General features: G+C 38.4%; 1 protein-coding gene across 1 annotated transcript in view; it reads right to left on the bottom strand.

The window, feature by feature from the left end:
* Window positions 1-15,473, bottom strand: part of KNTC1 (kinetochore associated 1) — a 71,354-nt gene extending 55,881 nt beyond the window's left edge. The window contains exons 1-13 of the mRNA XM_067701013.1: window positions 15,346-15,473; window positions 13,077-13,247; window positions 8,085-8,205; window positions 6,242-6,357; window positions 5,273-5,351; window positions 4,607-4,684; window positions 3,462-3,496; window positions 3,107-3,217; window positions 2,200-2,293; window positions 1,794-1,846; window positions 1,465-1,580; window positions 1,060-1,114; window positions 434-532 (exon numbers count right to left, since the gene is read on the bottom strand). Coding sequence (XP_067557114.1) covers window positions 434-532; window positions 1,060-1,114; window positions 1,465-1,580; window positions 1,794-1,846; window positions 2,200-2,293; window positions 3,107-3,217; window positions 3,462-3,496; window positions 4,607-4,684; window positions 5,273-5,351; window positions 6,242-6,357; window positions 8,085-8,205; window positions 13,077-13,205 — 1,086 coding nt within the window. The 5' untranslated portion in view covers window positions 13,206-13,247; window positions 15,346-15,473. The remainder of the gene's footprint in view (window positions 1-433; window positions 533-1,059; window positions 1,115-1,464; window positions 1,581-1,793; window positions 1,847-2,199; window positions 2,294-3,106; window positions 3,218-3,461; window positions 3,497-4,606; window positions 4,685-5,272; window positions 5,352-6,241; window positions 6,358-8,084; window positions 8,206-13,076; window positions 13,248-15,345) is intronic.
* Window positions 15,474-15,480: the final 7 nt, after the last annotated feature.

Here is a 15,480-nt window from a genome sequence, read left to right as displayed (position 1 = left end):
CCATGTGTCTAGAGCCCGTGCTCTGCGACAAGAGAAGCCACCGCAACGAGAATCCCACGCACTGCAACGAAGAGTAGCCCCCGCTCGCAGCAACTAGTGAAAGACTGTGCGCAGCAACGAAGACCCAAAGCTGCCAAAAAAACCCCAAAAAAGCAAGGAGTAACCTCCCCCAAATTAACAATCATCTGTATTTCCTGTGGAGACAAGAAAATTGAATGTGCAGTTGACTGATGTTTTATTTGATTAATTTCCTTCTTTTTAAATGAAGACTGACCTCCTGTAAATATATTCGAGGACCTCTGATAACAATAAATATGGTTTACCTGAGATCTATCCAGGTATTCCACTAGGCTCCACTCATGCTTAGCTTAGTTATTCTTTTTTTTTTTCAATTATAAAAAAATATATTAGTTCAAAATACACATCAACTTACTGAGCTAATTCCTGTTTGGACCAGAGAAGAAACACCAGATACTTCCAAGGAATATAGTATTTCCATCATAGGTAATGAATAGACCATGAGGTTTCTCATCTAAGAAAAGTAGGACAGCAATTAATGTCTTAGGTCAATATAAACCTATGAGCACAAGACAGCACTTCACAATCCAGGGCATAGATTAAAACACTTGATACGAAGTTAAGTGCAAAAAATAAGTAAATCTGTTACTGTATTATTTAAATGTTACATAGAAAATTATGTTCTATCCTACCTTTTAAATCTGTTAAATGAAAATCCACGTACCTGGAGTCCATTCTACAATTTGTTTTTAAGGCAAATGTAATTCCTCAGTGCCAGAACTACATTAAGTATCACTATAATAAACATTTTCTTATAGACATTTTAATTCCTGAAATGCTCCAATTAAAATGTGGAGCTGAGATTTACACCTTTTTTTTTTTAATGAGAAAAAAGAGCTCTGCAGGGTTATTTCTGATCTGTCAAGTACCTGTGTGAACTAAGAGCTAATATGCTGTGAGTACTACTTAACAACTAGTACTCCTAGTTAATGCTATTTCTAACACATAATATGGACGAATGTGATATAAATTTTCCAATACCTTCTTATTAGTAGTAGTTGTCAGAGCTACTAACTTGAGATTTGTAATCCCTTGCCTGAAAGAGAAAAGAAGGTTTAAGTGAATCAAAGAAGCCAACTGCTAGACATAAGCTAAGTCAAAGTGATATCCTTGTATAAAAGTTAAAATTAATTCACACAGAAGATACTGAACTTGACTTCTGAATGTTTATGGCCCAGACTCACACTCTTTCTAACACATTCACATGGAGGTTTTTGTGTTGCCTATTTGTTCTCAATGAATTTGGCTAACAATGAAATGGTCTTTACCCTGTCAGTCTGTTCACAGCGTTATCTAGAATGTAACACATAAGAAATGATCTGAACAGAACCAGGCAAGAAACCTGGTTCTAACAGAAGGGAAATCAATATGAGTGTCATAATGTACCACGTGACTGATGAAGGTGAATCTGCTTCTGTGGTGAGAAGAAAGTCTTCTATGTGAAGGGAGGGCCAGTTCCATATGGGAGTTAGGGTGTAAATATCCCATAAGCTCAGCACGTTCTGCAAAAGAGACATTTCATTGATACGTCCTCTTAACGACTAAAAATTTACATTTTGGAATCTATCTTTTGATACGTAACTGAAATAAAGCACATTACACAAGGTAGTAATCTACCCTGGCTAAAGTCCTTGTCTTTGTTAAGTTCGACAAAATTTCTGTCGTTAAACATAACACCAAGTGAAAATACTTAAGGGGAAGTATCAGAAACATACATTGGTATCAAGAACAAAAAGTAGATTATCTATCAGCTGGAACTTCTTTGCACCTACAAAAGAGAAAACAAGGTGTGTAAGGACTATGTTTCTGGGTTACATATAGCCATATTTAAAATAGTAAACTAACATATTTATGGAAAGGCAGAACTACCCTTAAAAAAGAAGTTCCCATTCCCACTTATTCCTGTTTCTCTACTTTTTTGTAGGATCACTAAAACGTAAAACCTCCCAAAATGAAGAGTAACAATTGCAGCATGTTAAGAAGCCAAATACACGGACAATCATCAGACTAAGCTGGCTTGTTTCCAAGGTTTGGTAAAACGGCTCATATGCCAGACTTAGTGTACTGGCATGAAAACGACAACTCACAAGTACCAAAAGTAGTTTCATTAACTGATTTTACCTTCAATAATCTCTGCATCAATAACACTCTTAACGGTCATCCCTTTCCTAGAAGAATCTGCTTCCCATTTTGAGAATGCACAATTACCAGTTCCCTACAGAAGTGAAAATAGTATGTCAATTACAAACTTGGGTCTAGATCTGAATTCTCCTCCAAGTAGAAACATCTAAGTTGTACATGTGACTAATTTCAAAATATATTTATATATTCAAGCCCAGCTAGCTCTTATCATCTAGTTCCTCTCTTAGTTTGTTTTCAACAGAACAGAATGGAAAAAACAGCAAACTCCTGCTGTACACTGTTATCACATGAACATTTAATAAGGAGGAGGCATATTCAGGCAACTCACTCTAGAGACATCAGGTAAGCTTCAAGACCTCCTCCAGCATTACAAGATAAAGATAACCTTTGATGAAGTATTTTCATGAAAATAACTACTAATATTTGAAAATAATTCATAAGTATTCATTTCAAATTATTTGAAACCCTGATGAAATACTGAACTAGATACACAAAACGGGGAAAAGTGACTGCTTCTTAACATATTATATAAATTTGGCAAGTAAAAATGTTGTAAGTGCTGTAATAATATAATTCAATATAGAATTTCTGCCTACTCCTTGAATATAATATTAGATGTTTTGTTTGCTGCTGTTGTTTTTGCCTACACTCATAATTGAAAGACATGCTAAATGTCAGGTAGAGATTAGTGAAAATAAAGATGCAATATTTTTTCCAACACAGAGACTTAGTTATACTTGTTGAGTTAATTTTATGACCTTCATTTTATAATTTCCCTGTTTCTGTTATACAGTACAAATTAATACGTAACTTTACCAAAACTATGTTTTAATGAAGAAACATTTCAGAAAAAAAGCCCAAAATTTTATTAAAAAAAGAGAATTACCCCAATTATCACAGGGATTTCGCTTGCTAAATCACCAGCCACAAGATTGAGACAACCAAGGGTATGACAATTTTCAGTAGAAATAAAACTGGACTTGATTTGTCCTTGTAACTGCAAGATTTAAAAAATAAGAATGTTATATATATGCTCCATAGTCCAAATTCCTTGGAAAGACTGATAAAAAATCAGTTTAAATCAATAGCTATAAATGTATTTTTTAAAATAGGAATGTTATTAAAATGCTTTATCATGCTAATTCCCAAAATATCAACCATTAGACAATTATGCAGAAACACTTTCCTAAACTGACATTAAATCTAAGTTTCAAGAAGACAATGTGGTTTTGTCTTCTTACCTTTTTTGCCGTATGGAAGTCTACCTTTTCAATCGCTGCATGAAAAAGAGAAAGTAGGCTAAATTTACACTATAACCTATAAAATACGTATGAATCTTCCCTTTTGTGTCAAGGTTAAATTACATATAATCTAGTAAGAGGAACACTGGTCAGAAATTCATAAGGTGCTGGTGACTTTTCAGTTTTGCCCTTGACCAATGAAATAAACTGTGATGACATGTTGTACTCAGGGCACCAGCCAGGCTGCCTTACGGTCCCTACAGTGTCTGTCCACACCTTCCCTTAAAAGGTTCTTCCTACTAAGATGGTCTTCTCCCTGCTCCAACTCTCCTATTCAAGCTCTGAAGTCCTACCTGTGAAGTCTTCATCACTTTGCACTCCCTTTTGTAAGAGTTGTTTCACTTGTCTGGCTCCTTCATTAAACTACAGAGAAACTTGTATCTTTAAATCTCGTTGTATCCCCAGAACTTGGCACATTCTTAGCACAGAGTAGATCTTTAAAAAGTATTTGTTGGGGCTTCCCTGGTGGCACAGTGGTTGAGAGTCCGCCTGCCGATGCAGGGGACACGGGTTCGTGCCCCGGTCCGGGAAGATCCCACTTGCCGCGGAGCGGCTGGGCCTGTGAGCCATGGCCGCTGAGCCTGCGCATCTGGAGCCTGTGCTCCGCAACAGGAGAGGCCACAACAGCGAGAGGCCCACGTACCGCAAAAAAAAAAAAAAAATTTGTTGAATACGTGCCTGGAATCAATTCCTCAATCTCTGCCAGCTCAGAGGGATGTATGGTCCACACCACTCACTTAGCACACACTCTAGATTATTGCCTTGTATTGTTAACACTTACAAAATCATTTCAGTTTCCAGGTTCATTCATTCCATCAAAAAGTATTTATTACTATGCTAGCGTAACTCCTGTCTCCCCAACTAAGTTGTAAAGTCCTTGAAGACTATAAATAAATATGTCTTCAGATTCTGTTGTAGCCCTAACTGTGGAGAATAAGTATATTATGAATACTTAAAAGTATACCCAATATCATAGAATGTAGTTAAACTAAAATATTCTTAAAGAGTCTATTTTAAAATTTACCTGGAAAACTAATAAGAAATATTGCTGCAAATCAGTAATAAGAAAATAATACATTACTTACCTTGTTGAATTTTTACAAGCTGAAGGTTTGTAATACAAAAAAATCCATTGTTTGTAAGAAGCAGCATATAATAGGTACCTATTAAAATAAAATCAAGCCAGCTTCTTTAAAAGGCACATGATATAAAATTTAAACCAGGGTCCGGATCTAGCTTAAAAGTATGTCCATTTGCTCATTTAAAGTCTAATAATAAAATAACACAGTAACAATACAAAGCTTATTTACAAAGAATTGGTAAGTTATTTGCAAAAACAATGTTAACTTCTTTGAAACTTCTATAAACCAAATTTCATTTGCCAGAAAAAAAGAAACTCAGATATATCAAAATAAATTAAGGAACAGTTAACATTTGTTAAAAAGAAATATGATAAATACGCTGAAACCCATAAGAACATATTAAAAGAATATTAGGTCTCCCTGATAATCTATAGAACTCTCAAAACTGTAAAAAGTTTAGGATATTATACTTAAGAAGAGTACATTTAAGCCTCTGAAAAGAGCTAAAATCGAAAACTTGTTTTTTAAAATAATATTAATTGCATCCCTAGAAAGTTTAACATTGTGTAGGTAACACCAATTAATTTACATAATATATTAACTATAAATCTGATTTTTTGACTGGGTATTAATAAGAAGACATTAAAAAAAGAAATTAAAAGCACTTACCTTCATTTGAACTATCTTTCTCAATAACAAGATTCCGGTAAGTACACTGATTTTCATCATTAGCTTTCTGAACAAAAGCCTAATTGCAAATTAATTTCAAATGATAAGATTAAACCCAGAAAATTACAGTCAAGGATTATATTCTTTAAACTCTAGGGATATCAGTTATCATTAGCAATAATTCTGCCTATATTCCAAACATTTTAGTTTTCAAATGGAAAACTATTTACAAGCTTCCTGCAAAAATGTTTATTTTCAATACAAAACTGTTTTGGACAAGTATACTATCTTCAAACCATACTTTTTCAATTTTGCATTTATTTCATATGTTTTGTGGATGAAAAATGTTGCCTGCCATATTAGCAAACAAAGGATGCTGCGACCATCAAGCCAAGAGGGAACTCAGGATGGAGATAAACAGGCTGCCCACTGTCAAGCCATCAGGCATTGCAGCAACTCCCAACTGTGCATCCTGAGGGGACTCAGGATGGAAAAGCACAGGATACTGGCCCTAAGACAGCAAAGGTGTATATCAAAGGAATAATTTCAATGAGCCCAGACTCTTGCATCTTCCATACATAGAAAACGCTAAATTTATTAACCCGATATACCTGCTTTTCTTTAACAGTAATCTTTTGATGTTCTGACTACCTGGTCTCCCTTGCAAAACTCCTATGTATCCTGGCTCCTCCCTCACCTCTTCAGAGCTGTCCCTCAGAGCATCTGAGAGGCTGCCTCCTGGGCTTAAAGTTCTCAGAAAGTCTGCCCAATAAAACATAATTCTCAACTTTTAGGTTGTGCACTTTTTTTTCAGACAGTTTCTAAGGTATGATTCTTAAATTCAATGTAAAGAAACATTATTATTTTAATTTAGGCCACAAATCAAGTAATGCTTTGCTAGAGCTTTAGCTTTCTAAAAGATAATTTAGAATTTAGATAATGAAGATGAAAAACATAACAGGGTCTTACATTGGTGAGTAATGTTTGCTTTGATGTTACATGAATAAGATGTAAGTTGCCACTTCTCTCCCCAACCAGAAGAAACTTTCCTTCTTGACATAGGCCAACCACATCCACTTCAGTATCTGAAAATTTCAAGTCAAAGTTAAAAGCTTCCTCTGAAAATGTTTATTTTCAACACAAAATATTGCAAGTTTTGTTATTAAAAGTCAACTCTTTTAAGCTTCTTCTAAATATTTCATGAAAGTAGTGACTAATGTAAAAATGAATGTTACTGACTCTTTGTCAACAAATATTTGCTGAGCACTTAGTATACACTAAGCACTGTTCTAGGTCTTTGGCATATATCTGAGAATAATAACAAGAGTCCCACCTTCATAGAGCTCAAATTCTAAGGCAGAAATAGATGATAAACCGTCAGCATAGTAATCAAATTGTATGACATACACAAAGGTGATACATTCTCTGGAAAAAAGAAAAAGTAGAGCAGCGAAAGAGAACTCAGAAGAGCCATGCAGTATCAGGTGGAGTGCTCAGGAGAACCCCCTTTGATAAGGTGAGATTTGAACAAAGACTTGAAGGAGGTAAGGAAGTTATTGCTTGCACACAGCAAGAAGGCCAGGGGGAATGACATGGAGATCGGGAGGGAAAGACTAAGAGATAAAAGCAGTAACATATAAATTGCTTATAACTAAAATTATTCAGCAGCAATATCTTTATACAAAAGTATTATATGTAGGGACTTCCCTGGTGGCACAGTAGTTAAGAATCCGCCTGCCAATGCAGGGGACAACAGGTTTGATCCCTGCTCTGGGAAGATCCCACATGCCGTGGAGTAACTAAGCCCATGCGCCACAACTACTGAGCCTGTGCTCTACAGCGCATGAGCCACAACTACTGAAGCCCACGTGCTGCAACTACCGAAGCCCACGTGCTTAGAGCCCATGCTCCGCAACAAGAGAAGCCACTGCAATGAGAAGCCTGCGCACCGCAACGAAGAGTAGCCCCCGCTCGCTGCAACAACAGAAAGCCCATGCACAGCAACAAAGACCCAACGCAGCCAAAAATAAATAAACAAACAAATTTATTTTTAAAAAAGTATTATATGTAAAACACAGCCTCACTTTTAATTGGTGAAACTGTGAATCTTGGGGACCCATCAGGGTAGATGCGTTAATATTCCACAAAATATGGGTTTCTCTCCTGCAAACTGTGATCAAGATTTTGTTCTTATGTGCATACCTTCTAATTCCTTTTCATCTACGTTCTTTTTAAAAATAATTAATTAATTAATTTTCAGCTGTTCTTACACAAACACTTCAATAACCATCTTTCTCTCAAAATTTCAGAAAAAAATTCATAATACTATCACCTATTTTCCAGCATAATCACTGACTTGTCTGTCCCTTAATTTACTCTGAAGCCCATACTTGCATATACACACTTAAAGCCCTTTAACTCAATAAAGAATTAATTCATAAGTACTTTTAAAAAACTTTTTATAGTGCTAAAAGTATTCAAATTATCTGTTGATGGTATTGAAATTATGTACAAGATTCAGGAACTTAAACATAATTGGGCTCAACTGTTTTCTACAGTATTCTAACACAAAAACCACGCAAATAAATTGCTGCTTTCCATGTATGTTTTTCCTTAGATTTATTGAGAGAAGGGATCATCTCAGTACCTGTTCCGTCTGGTACTCAGCACAAGGCACTCAAGATTAATTTCTTGAAATTAGTGTAATTTTGAGTCTTATAAATAATGGGGTAAAGAAAAGGCAATACTGTAGAAATTGGTAGCAAGATATAGATGACTTCCAATTTATTTTACTGAATTACATTAGACTTACCAAATATAAGATGCAATTGAAGCAATCTACAAATACTGTCCAACAGTATCACTGATTGGTCCGCTACAATAATAAACCCATCACTTAAGCTGCATGCTTGTAGTTTTGGATTTAATGAGGCCTGTAGGAGGGAAAAGCAGGACTAAAATAAAACATTTTTATACATGTTTAACAATACCTATCAATAGTATCACCACAGTCACAATCACCCAAGTTTAAAACTTCACCTAGGGCTTCCCTGGTGGTGCAGTGGTTGAGAGTCCCCCTGCCAATGCAGGGGACACGGGTTCATGCCCTGGTCCGGGAGGATCCCACATGCCGCGGAGCGGCTGGGCCCGTGAGCCATGGCCGCTGAGCCTGCGCGTCCGGAGCCTGTGCTCGGCAACGGGAGAGGCCACGGCTGTGAGAGGCCCGCGTACCGCAAAAAAAAAAAAAAAAAAAACTTCACCTAATAGGCCTTCTTTCTTTAGCCCATATATCTAATAGTCAAGCTTTTCTTTGTATGATATATATATCTCTAATTAGTCAAGCTTTTCTTTGTATGATATATCTTGAATCCATTCAGAGCCTAGAACAGGGAAATAGTCCAGGGTTGCTAGAACAGGGCAAAGGATTCGAAAGTACAAGTCTTTGTTTCCTAAGGGCCGAGCTTATGCCTGGAGAAGCCAGCAGGCATTAACGTAAATGAATGAACCAATACTGGCATAAAGTCTCAGGGTCTGGGAAACAACAGGGAGCAGGACTGTGAACTGGAGGGCACGAGGCCCCACATAAACTAAGGAGAGCAGAGTCAGCCAGATGAATGCCCTGTGGAAATGCGATCCTGGCATGGCCACTGCTTCCAATTTACCAAGAATATCTGGATCTTTATGTGAAATATTCTAATTTTTAAATATTGGCAACTAAGTCAACATTTTAAAAAACACAACGCAAGCCAAATATGAGTCTCCTGTTTGTAGCTTCTATTGATTAGAGCTTCCCACATATAATCTTTTTTTAAATTAATTAATTAATTTTTAGTTGCACTGTGTCTTTGTTGCTGTGTACGGGCTTTCTCTAGTTGTGGTGAGTGGCGGCTGCTCTTTGTTGCGGTGCAAGGGCTTCTCATTGCAGTGGCTTCTCTTGTGAAGCACAGGCTCTAGGTACATGGGCTTCAGTAGTTGTGGCACACGGGCTCACTAGCTGCAGCTCGCGGGCTCCAGAGCACAGGTTCAGCAGTTGTGGTGCACAGGCTTACTTGCTCCACGACATGTGGGATCTTCCTGGACCAGGGTTTGAACCCGTGTCCCCTGCATTGGCAGGTGGGTGCTTAACCACTGTGCCACCAGGGAAGCCCTCCACACATAATCTTGAAGCCGTCAGATAGCTCAGTAGTTGAGAAGGCTGTCACTTACTAGCTGAGTAATCTCAAGCAAATGCCTCAACTGACTCTCTGGTAAAGCTGGAGTAATAATAATAATAATAATGCCTACAAGGCGGGCTGGTATGGAGATTCAATGAATTAATTCATGTAAAGGGCTTAGAAGGGAACCTTGCCTGTAGCATATGCTGGGATAAAAGTTAATTACTCTTAATCTTCTCTGACAAACTAAGCCAATCAACTCATTTTATACCTGTTTCAATGGTCACCTTCTGCAGGTGTAACTTTTGAAAACTACATTCTGATCCCTCTTATACTTTTTTTTTTAAATAAGTTTTATTTATTTATTTATTTGTTTATGGCTACATTGGGTCTTCGTTGCTGCATGCAGGCTTTCTCTAGTTGCGGCAAGCAGGGGCTACTCTTTGTTGTGGTGCGCGGGCTTCTCATTGAGGTGACTTCTCTTGTTGCAGAGCACGGGCTCTAGGTGTGCGGGCTTCCATAGTTGTGGCATGCAGGCTCAGCAGTTGTGGCTTGTGGGCTCTAGAGCGCAGGCTCAGTAGTTGTGGCACACGAGCTTAGTTGCTCTGCAGCACGTGGGATCTTCCCAGATCCAGGCTCGAACCCGTATCTCCTGCATTGGCAGGCGGATTCTTAACCACTGCGCCACCAGGGAAGCCCCTGATCCCACTTATACTCTTAACTTGCTTCTTCAACTAGTGAAAAGTTACACCAAAGTGTCGCAAAGAAGAAACTGTGCTACACGTCCTAGGGGTCTATCCAGGCTGTATTCTTTGCCTGGACTGCTCTTCCCCCTCTTCTTTTTAAGACTTTTTTTGGCCATGCCGGGAGGCTTGTGGGATTTTAATTTCCCAACCGAGGATTGAACCCGGGCCCTTGGCAGTGAGAGTGCAGAGTCCTCACCACTGGACCACCAGGCAATTCCCAAGACTTTAATTTTTAAGAGCAATTTTACAGTTCATAGCAAAATTGAAGGGGAACTATAGAGATGTCCCACATAGCCCTGTGTTCCACACATGCATAGCCTCCCACATTGTCAATGTTCCTCGCAATTGATGAACCTACATTGACACATTATAATCACCCAAAGTCCACGGTTTACATTACAGTTCACTCTTGGTGTTTCTGTGGTACACACATCTAGCATTATGGTCTCATACAGAATATTTTCCCTACCCGAAAATCCTCTGGGCTCTGCCTAGTCAACCTTCCCTCCAACCCCCAAACCCTGGCAACCGCTGATCTTTTTTTCACTGTCTTTTCATTTTCCAGAATGTTATAGAGTTGGAATCAAACAGTATTGTTTGATCAAACAGGTTGTTTACTCCTTGTATGAGTTTTAGATTGTGTTTTTCAAGGACTTGGTCCAGTTCATTAGGCTATCAAATTTGTGGGCATAGAGATGTTCATAATATTCCTTGATTATCCTTTTAATGTCCACAGAATCTGTGGTGATGCCCCCTCTTTTATTCCTGATATTAGTAATTTATGTCTTCCCTCTTTTTTCTTAGTTATCCTGGCTGGTGGCTTATAGATTTTATTCATGTTTTCAAAGAACCAGCTTTTGGTTTCATTGATTTTCTCCATTGATTTCTTATTTTCAATTTCATTAATTTTTGCTCTCTTGTTATTTCTTTCTTTCTTTTAAAAAAGATTTTATTTATTTATTTATTTGGCTGCAGTGGGTCTTAGTTGCGGCATGTTGGATCTAGTTCCCTGACCAGGGATCGAACCCGTGCCCCCTGAATTGGAAGCATGGAGCCTTACCCACTGGACCACCAGGGAAAGTCCATCTTCTTTTTCAGGTTTCCTAACTTGAAACTTAGATTATTGATTTTAGATTTTTCTTTTTTTCTAATATATGCATTCAATTTCCCTCTAAGCATTTTTGCTGCATTCCACATATTTTGGTAAGCTGTGCTTTCATTTTCCCTGTTTTTTCTTAAGGCCCAAGTCAGGTGCTAGTTTATGAAATGCTCCTTAAATTGTCCCAACCCACAGTGAGCTCTCCATCCTCTGAATTCCTACTGCATTTACTGTCTGTACCATTCATTTGGTAGTTCTCATATACTGACTTGCACATCTAGATAGATATCTTTTATTGCTTGTGTCCTGTCTGCCTAACTTTAAGGAAAGATCCTAAAGAGAAGAGATAATGTTACCTTACCAAGGGCCTAGCATGGGTTGTGAACATAGCATTTGCTACAAGTAATGCCCCAAGCTAATAACAGATGGAATTTTAGTTGTTAACTGAATTCAAAGCTCAATACACACTATTATTTTTCAACAGTAGCCCTCAGAGATCAAGTGGCCTGGGCCACTTCCATCTTTTAAGGCTGCTGTTAATATTAAAAAAATAAAGAAATACCACTTTCTCATTACAGAACTTATGGTATTCTTTACACTTTTGCCTTAACAAATAAACAATTTAATGCCAAAGAACATAATTTATCTGTATTACTCATAAAAATTATAAATCCTGTGACTTTTAAATGCCACAAAACAGTAAAGGCTGACAACAGGATACAAGCTGAATAAAGAATGATTTTTTTAAAAATCCCTATTGGCCAGTGTCTCTGAATGCTCATTTGAAGAAAAGTCAAAAGCCTACACTTGAGGCCATTTGTGAATAAGGTTCCCCAGAGGAGGCCCTGCCTTTCTAGCCCTAGAAAATACAAATCTTGTCTGGTCTCTTCTCCTTTCTTTTACACTTTTTTTTCTTAATTAGAGAATTAAACATTACGTTAACTTATTATGGGAAGTAGAGGAATCCTGGGCTATAATACTGTGACAGAAGATCATTTGCACTTTCTCTAAAAGAAACTTTTGTTTACCACGACCATCAAAATTTTAACAAAAGCAAATTACTGAGAAAGCAAATCAAAGATAAAAAACTAAGAGCAGGGCTTCCCTGGTGGCGCAGTGGTTGAGAGTCTGCCTGCCGATGCAGGGGACACGGGTTCGTGCCCCGGTCCGGGAAGATCCCACATGCCGCAGAGTGGCTGGGCGCGTGAGCCATGGCTGCTGAGCCTGCACGTCCGGAGCCTGTGCTCCGCAACGGGAGAGGCCACAACAGTGAGAGGCCTGCGTACCAGCAAAAAAAACCAAAAACTAAGAGCAATATTTTCTGTAAAAGGCAGAGAATAAGGTTTCAAGCCTGGTGTGAGAATGGTGGAATAGTTATTAAAAGAAGAAAGTTAAAATATAGAAAGAAATTCATGGAAAGGATAATCTCAACCTCAGTAGAGTGCTTAACTCAGGGGTGGAGTATGAGAAGAGCCCGGGAACAGGAACGGCCTCCAGGGCTTGCTTCGATTCTATTGGTAATGTTTTACTTCCTAAGCTGGTGGTGGATATTCTTTGTATCATTTTATATACATCTGTATGTCTAAAATGTCAAGAGGAGCTATGAAAAATTCAGGTTTGGAATACTGACCATAAGGTGATGCAGGGGGAATTCAGATGGAAATTTCCAGTGATCTGATACTGAACTTTGATTCCCTGAGAAAGGACTATACTCATTTATAAAACATTTACCACGTGGCTACTAGTGTTACTAAACACTCAGTAAAAATTTTGTGAATGAAAACAGTCTGCGTCATAACCATTACCTTTTCGGAGGAGATCTTCGCTAGTAAATCTACTTGATACAAAGCAGTTCCATGTTCTTTCCTTGAACCAACACTTAGGTACCCACTTCCTGTATCATCATTTGTTAGCAGCTCAATATCACTCCACATATTTCTGAAATTGTTTTCCTGAGACAGGAACCACTGCCTTCCCTGTGACAACATGTAAAATTAGGCCAAATTTTATTGTTGCATAGACTCCAGTTCCTTGGGAAATGAAAATGCTTTATCCCTCCCCCCCAAATATACATATACACACACACATCAGTAAGTAAAGACTTCTCTGTCTTTGTGTTATTTCTGTGGTCACTAGACACTTTGGATCAATAAGATACATGGAACTAGAGCTATGGTTATCACTAGAGAAGAACATATTTGTTTAGGGACACAAGGAAACAATTCCAATCTTACCAATCTGTCCTAGAGCTTCTAGTGTTTTGTGTGCCTAGCTGAAATTATAACAAGTTTTCATTTGGAAAAAACCTTTAACCAATATAGCAATAAATAGTGAAGGCTCTGAAGTCAGACTGTCTGGGATATCTTAGAATGGTAAGGTTCCAGATGAACTTAAAAAAAAAAATGACCATTCATGTTTCCAGTATTGTTATTCAATAAATGAAAATGTTAAGGAGAGGAAGAAAAAATTGCACTAGGTTTCTGACTGGACCAAAGAGTATATTTGTAACCTTTCGAGTCACTTAACTATCTCATCAGCAAGGACTTATATAACTCATTTCATTGGATATGGGTAGGCATAGAATAAGAAAATGAAAAACAATCCTTGGATCAAGACTAGTGGGGAACAATAACCAAATAATTACAGTTGCTTTGGTAAGTGCTCGCAGAAATATGTTTTTAAATCTTTGGAAGGTACAGTACAGGGAAGAAATGATTTTTGACTTGGTGTTCTTTCACATTTACTAAGCTGCTTGTACGTAGCTGGAAAGGTAACTATGAGTTTCAAACATTCACAAAACAATGCTTCATTCATGGCAAGCACTCAATTTAAGTGTTATCTAATTCACTACTGTTATTCGTGGAAGCAGGTAACATTTGGGTTAGAAATTTAAGGTCACAGGAGCTTTTTTTTTTTAACTTTTTTTTTTCCCCCCACAGGAGCTTTTTAAATATAGGAAAAGAGTTCTTACTAGGAGTGTAAGCAAGGGCACAAAAACAAAGTATGTTAGAATACACGATTTTAGTGGCTGTGTTTGGGTGGGAGTTGGGAGGAGATTAAGACAGGTTGGAGTGAATACTTTTATGGGGCTCAGAGTCCCATATCTGTAAAAATAGAGAAATATCATCAGCCTCCCAGGTCTGTCACAGTCACTCATTTGACAAACGTTTATTGAATGCCTACTACGTGTCAGGCACTGTTCTAGGAGCTGGGAATACAGCTGTGAAGAAGACAGAAAAGGTCTTTGTCATTATGAAATTTATATTCTCGTACGAAGGATAGAGAAAAATAAAATAAAGACGGTATTGAGTAGGCAAGATAGTTTGAATGCATCACTCATTTAATCTGCACAACAACCCATTTTACAGCTGAGAAACATGAGTCAGGGACTAAGTAAACGGCCAAGGTCACCTCAAGCGAGTTAATGATGTAGCTAGACAAGACTCAAATTCAGGCCAGTTATTAACTGTTATACTGCCTCCCTACGAAAAACTAAGTAAACGCAGAATTACAAATAGTGCTCAAATGAATGGGGGGGAGGGGCGCATAAGAAAGACCTGTTTGGGAAGTGAAAGAGATGACATCTGAGCTGAGACCCGAATATCAAGAAGCCGACTATGTAAAGCTCGTGGGGACAAAGATGCAGGCCGAGTACCAAAGGCTCAGAGGGTGGAATGAGTTTGGGGCTGCTGCCCGGACACAGCAAGAATGGAAAAGTGCAGGCGTTAAACGAACAGGTGGAGCCAATGAATCCTTGATTACAAGATGAGTTTCATCCTCAGTGCTAGGGAGGGAAAGATACTAAGCAGACCAGTGACATGATGTGATTAACGATTTGAGATTCCTCTGGGTGCCGGATGAACAGATTAACGAATTAAACGAAATGAAACAGTTTCAGTTAGGCCTCCACGCGTAAATGCTCTCAGCTGGACACCGGGGCCAGCAAGAACCGACTCCAACCTCTCTCCCGCCAGCGTCTTGAGGGGAAAACACATCGAACTGAGCTGAGGCCTCTGCTCCTTCGACCTGAATCCACCCCCAGCTCCCTACAGCAGCGCGGCTCACCCTCCTCACCTGTAATTGAAGAAACTAAAGAGGAGCACTCAAGTGTATCGTCCCCCCCACCTTCCGAGCTCCAACAGACGTTCCCAGTCTCTTTAAGGTCTATGCCACAAATTTAAATTGGCGGGAGAACACCAAGCCCAACCC

The sequence above is a fragment of the Pseudorca crassidens genome, chromosome 12 (genome assembly GCF_039906515.1).
Source record: "Pseudorca crassidens isolate mPseCra1 chromosome 12, mPseCra1.hap1, whole genome shotgun sequence".
In the NCBI taxonomy this organism is placed as follows: Eukaryota; Metazoa; Chordata; class Mammalia; order Artiodactyla; family Delphinidae; genus Pseudorca; species Pseudorca crassidens.
Note: the sequence above shows the minus strand (reverse complement) of the source record. Positions and strands in the feature narration are given on the sequence as shown.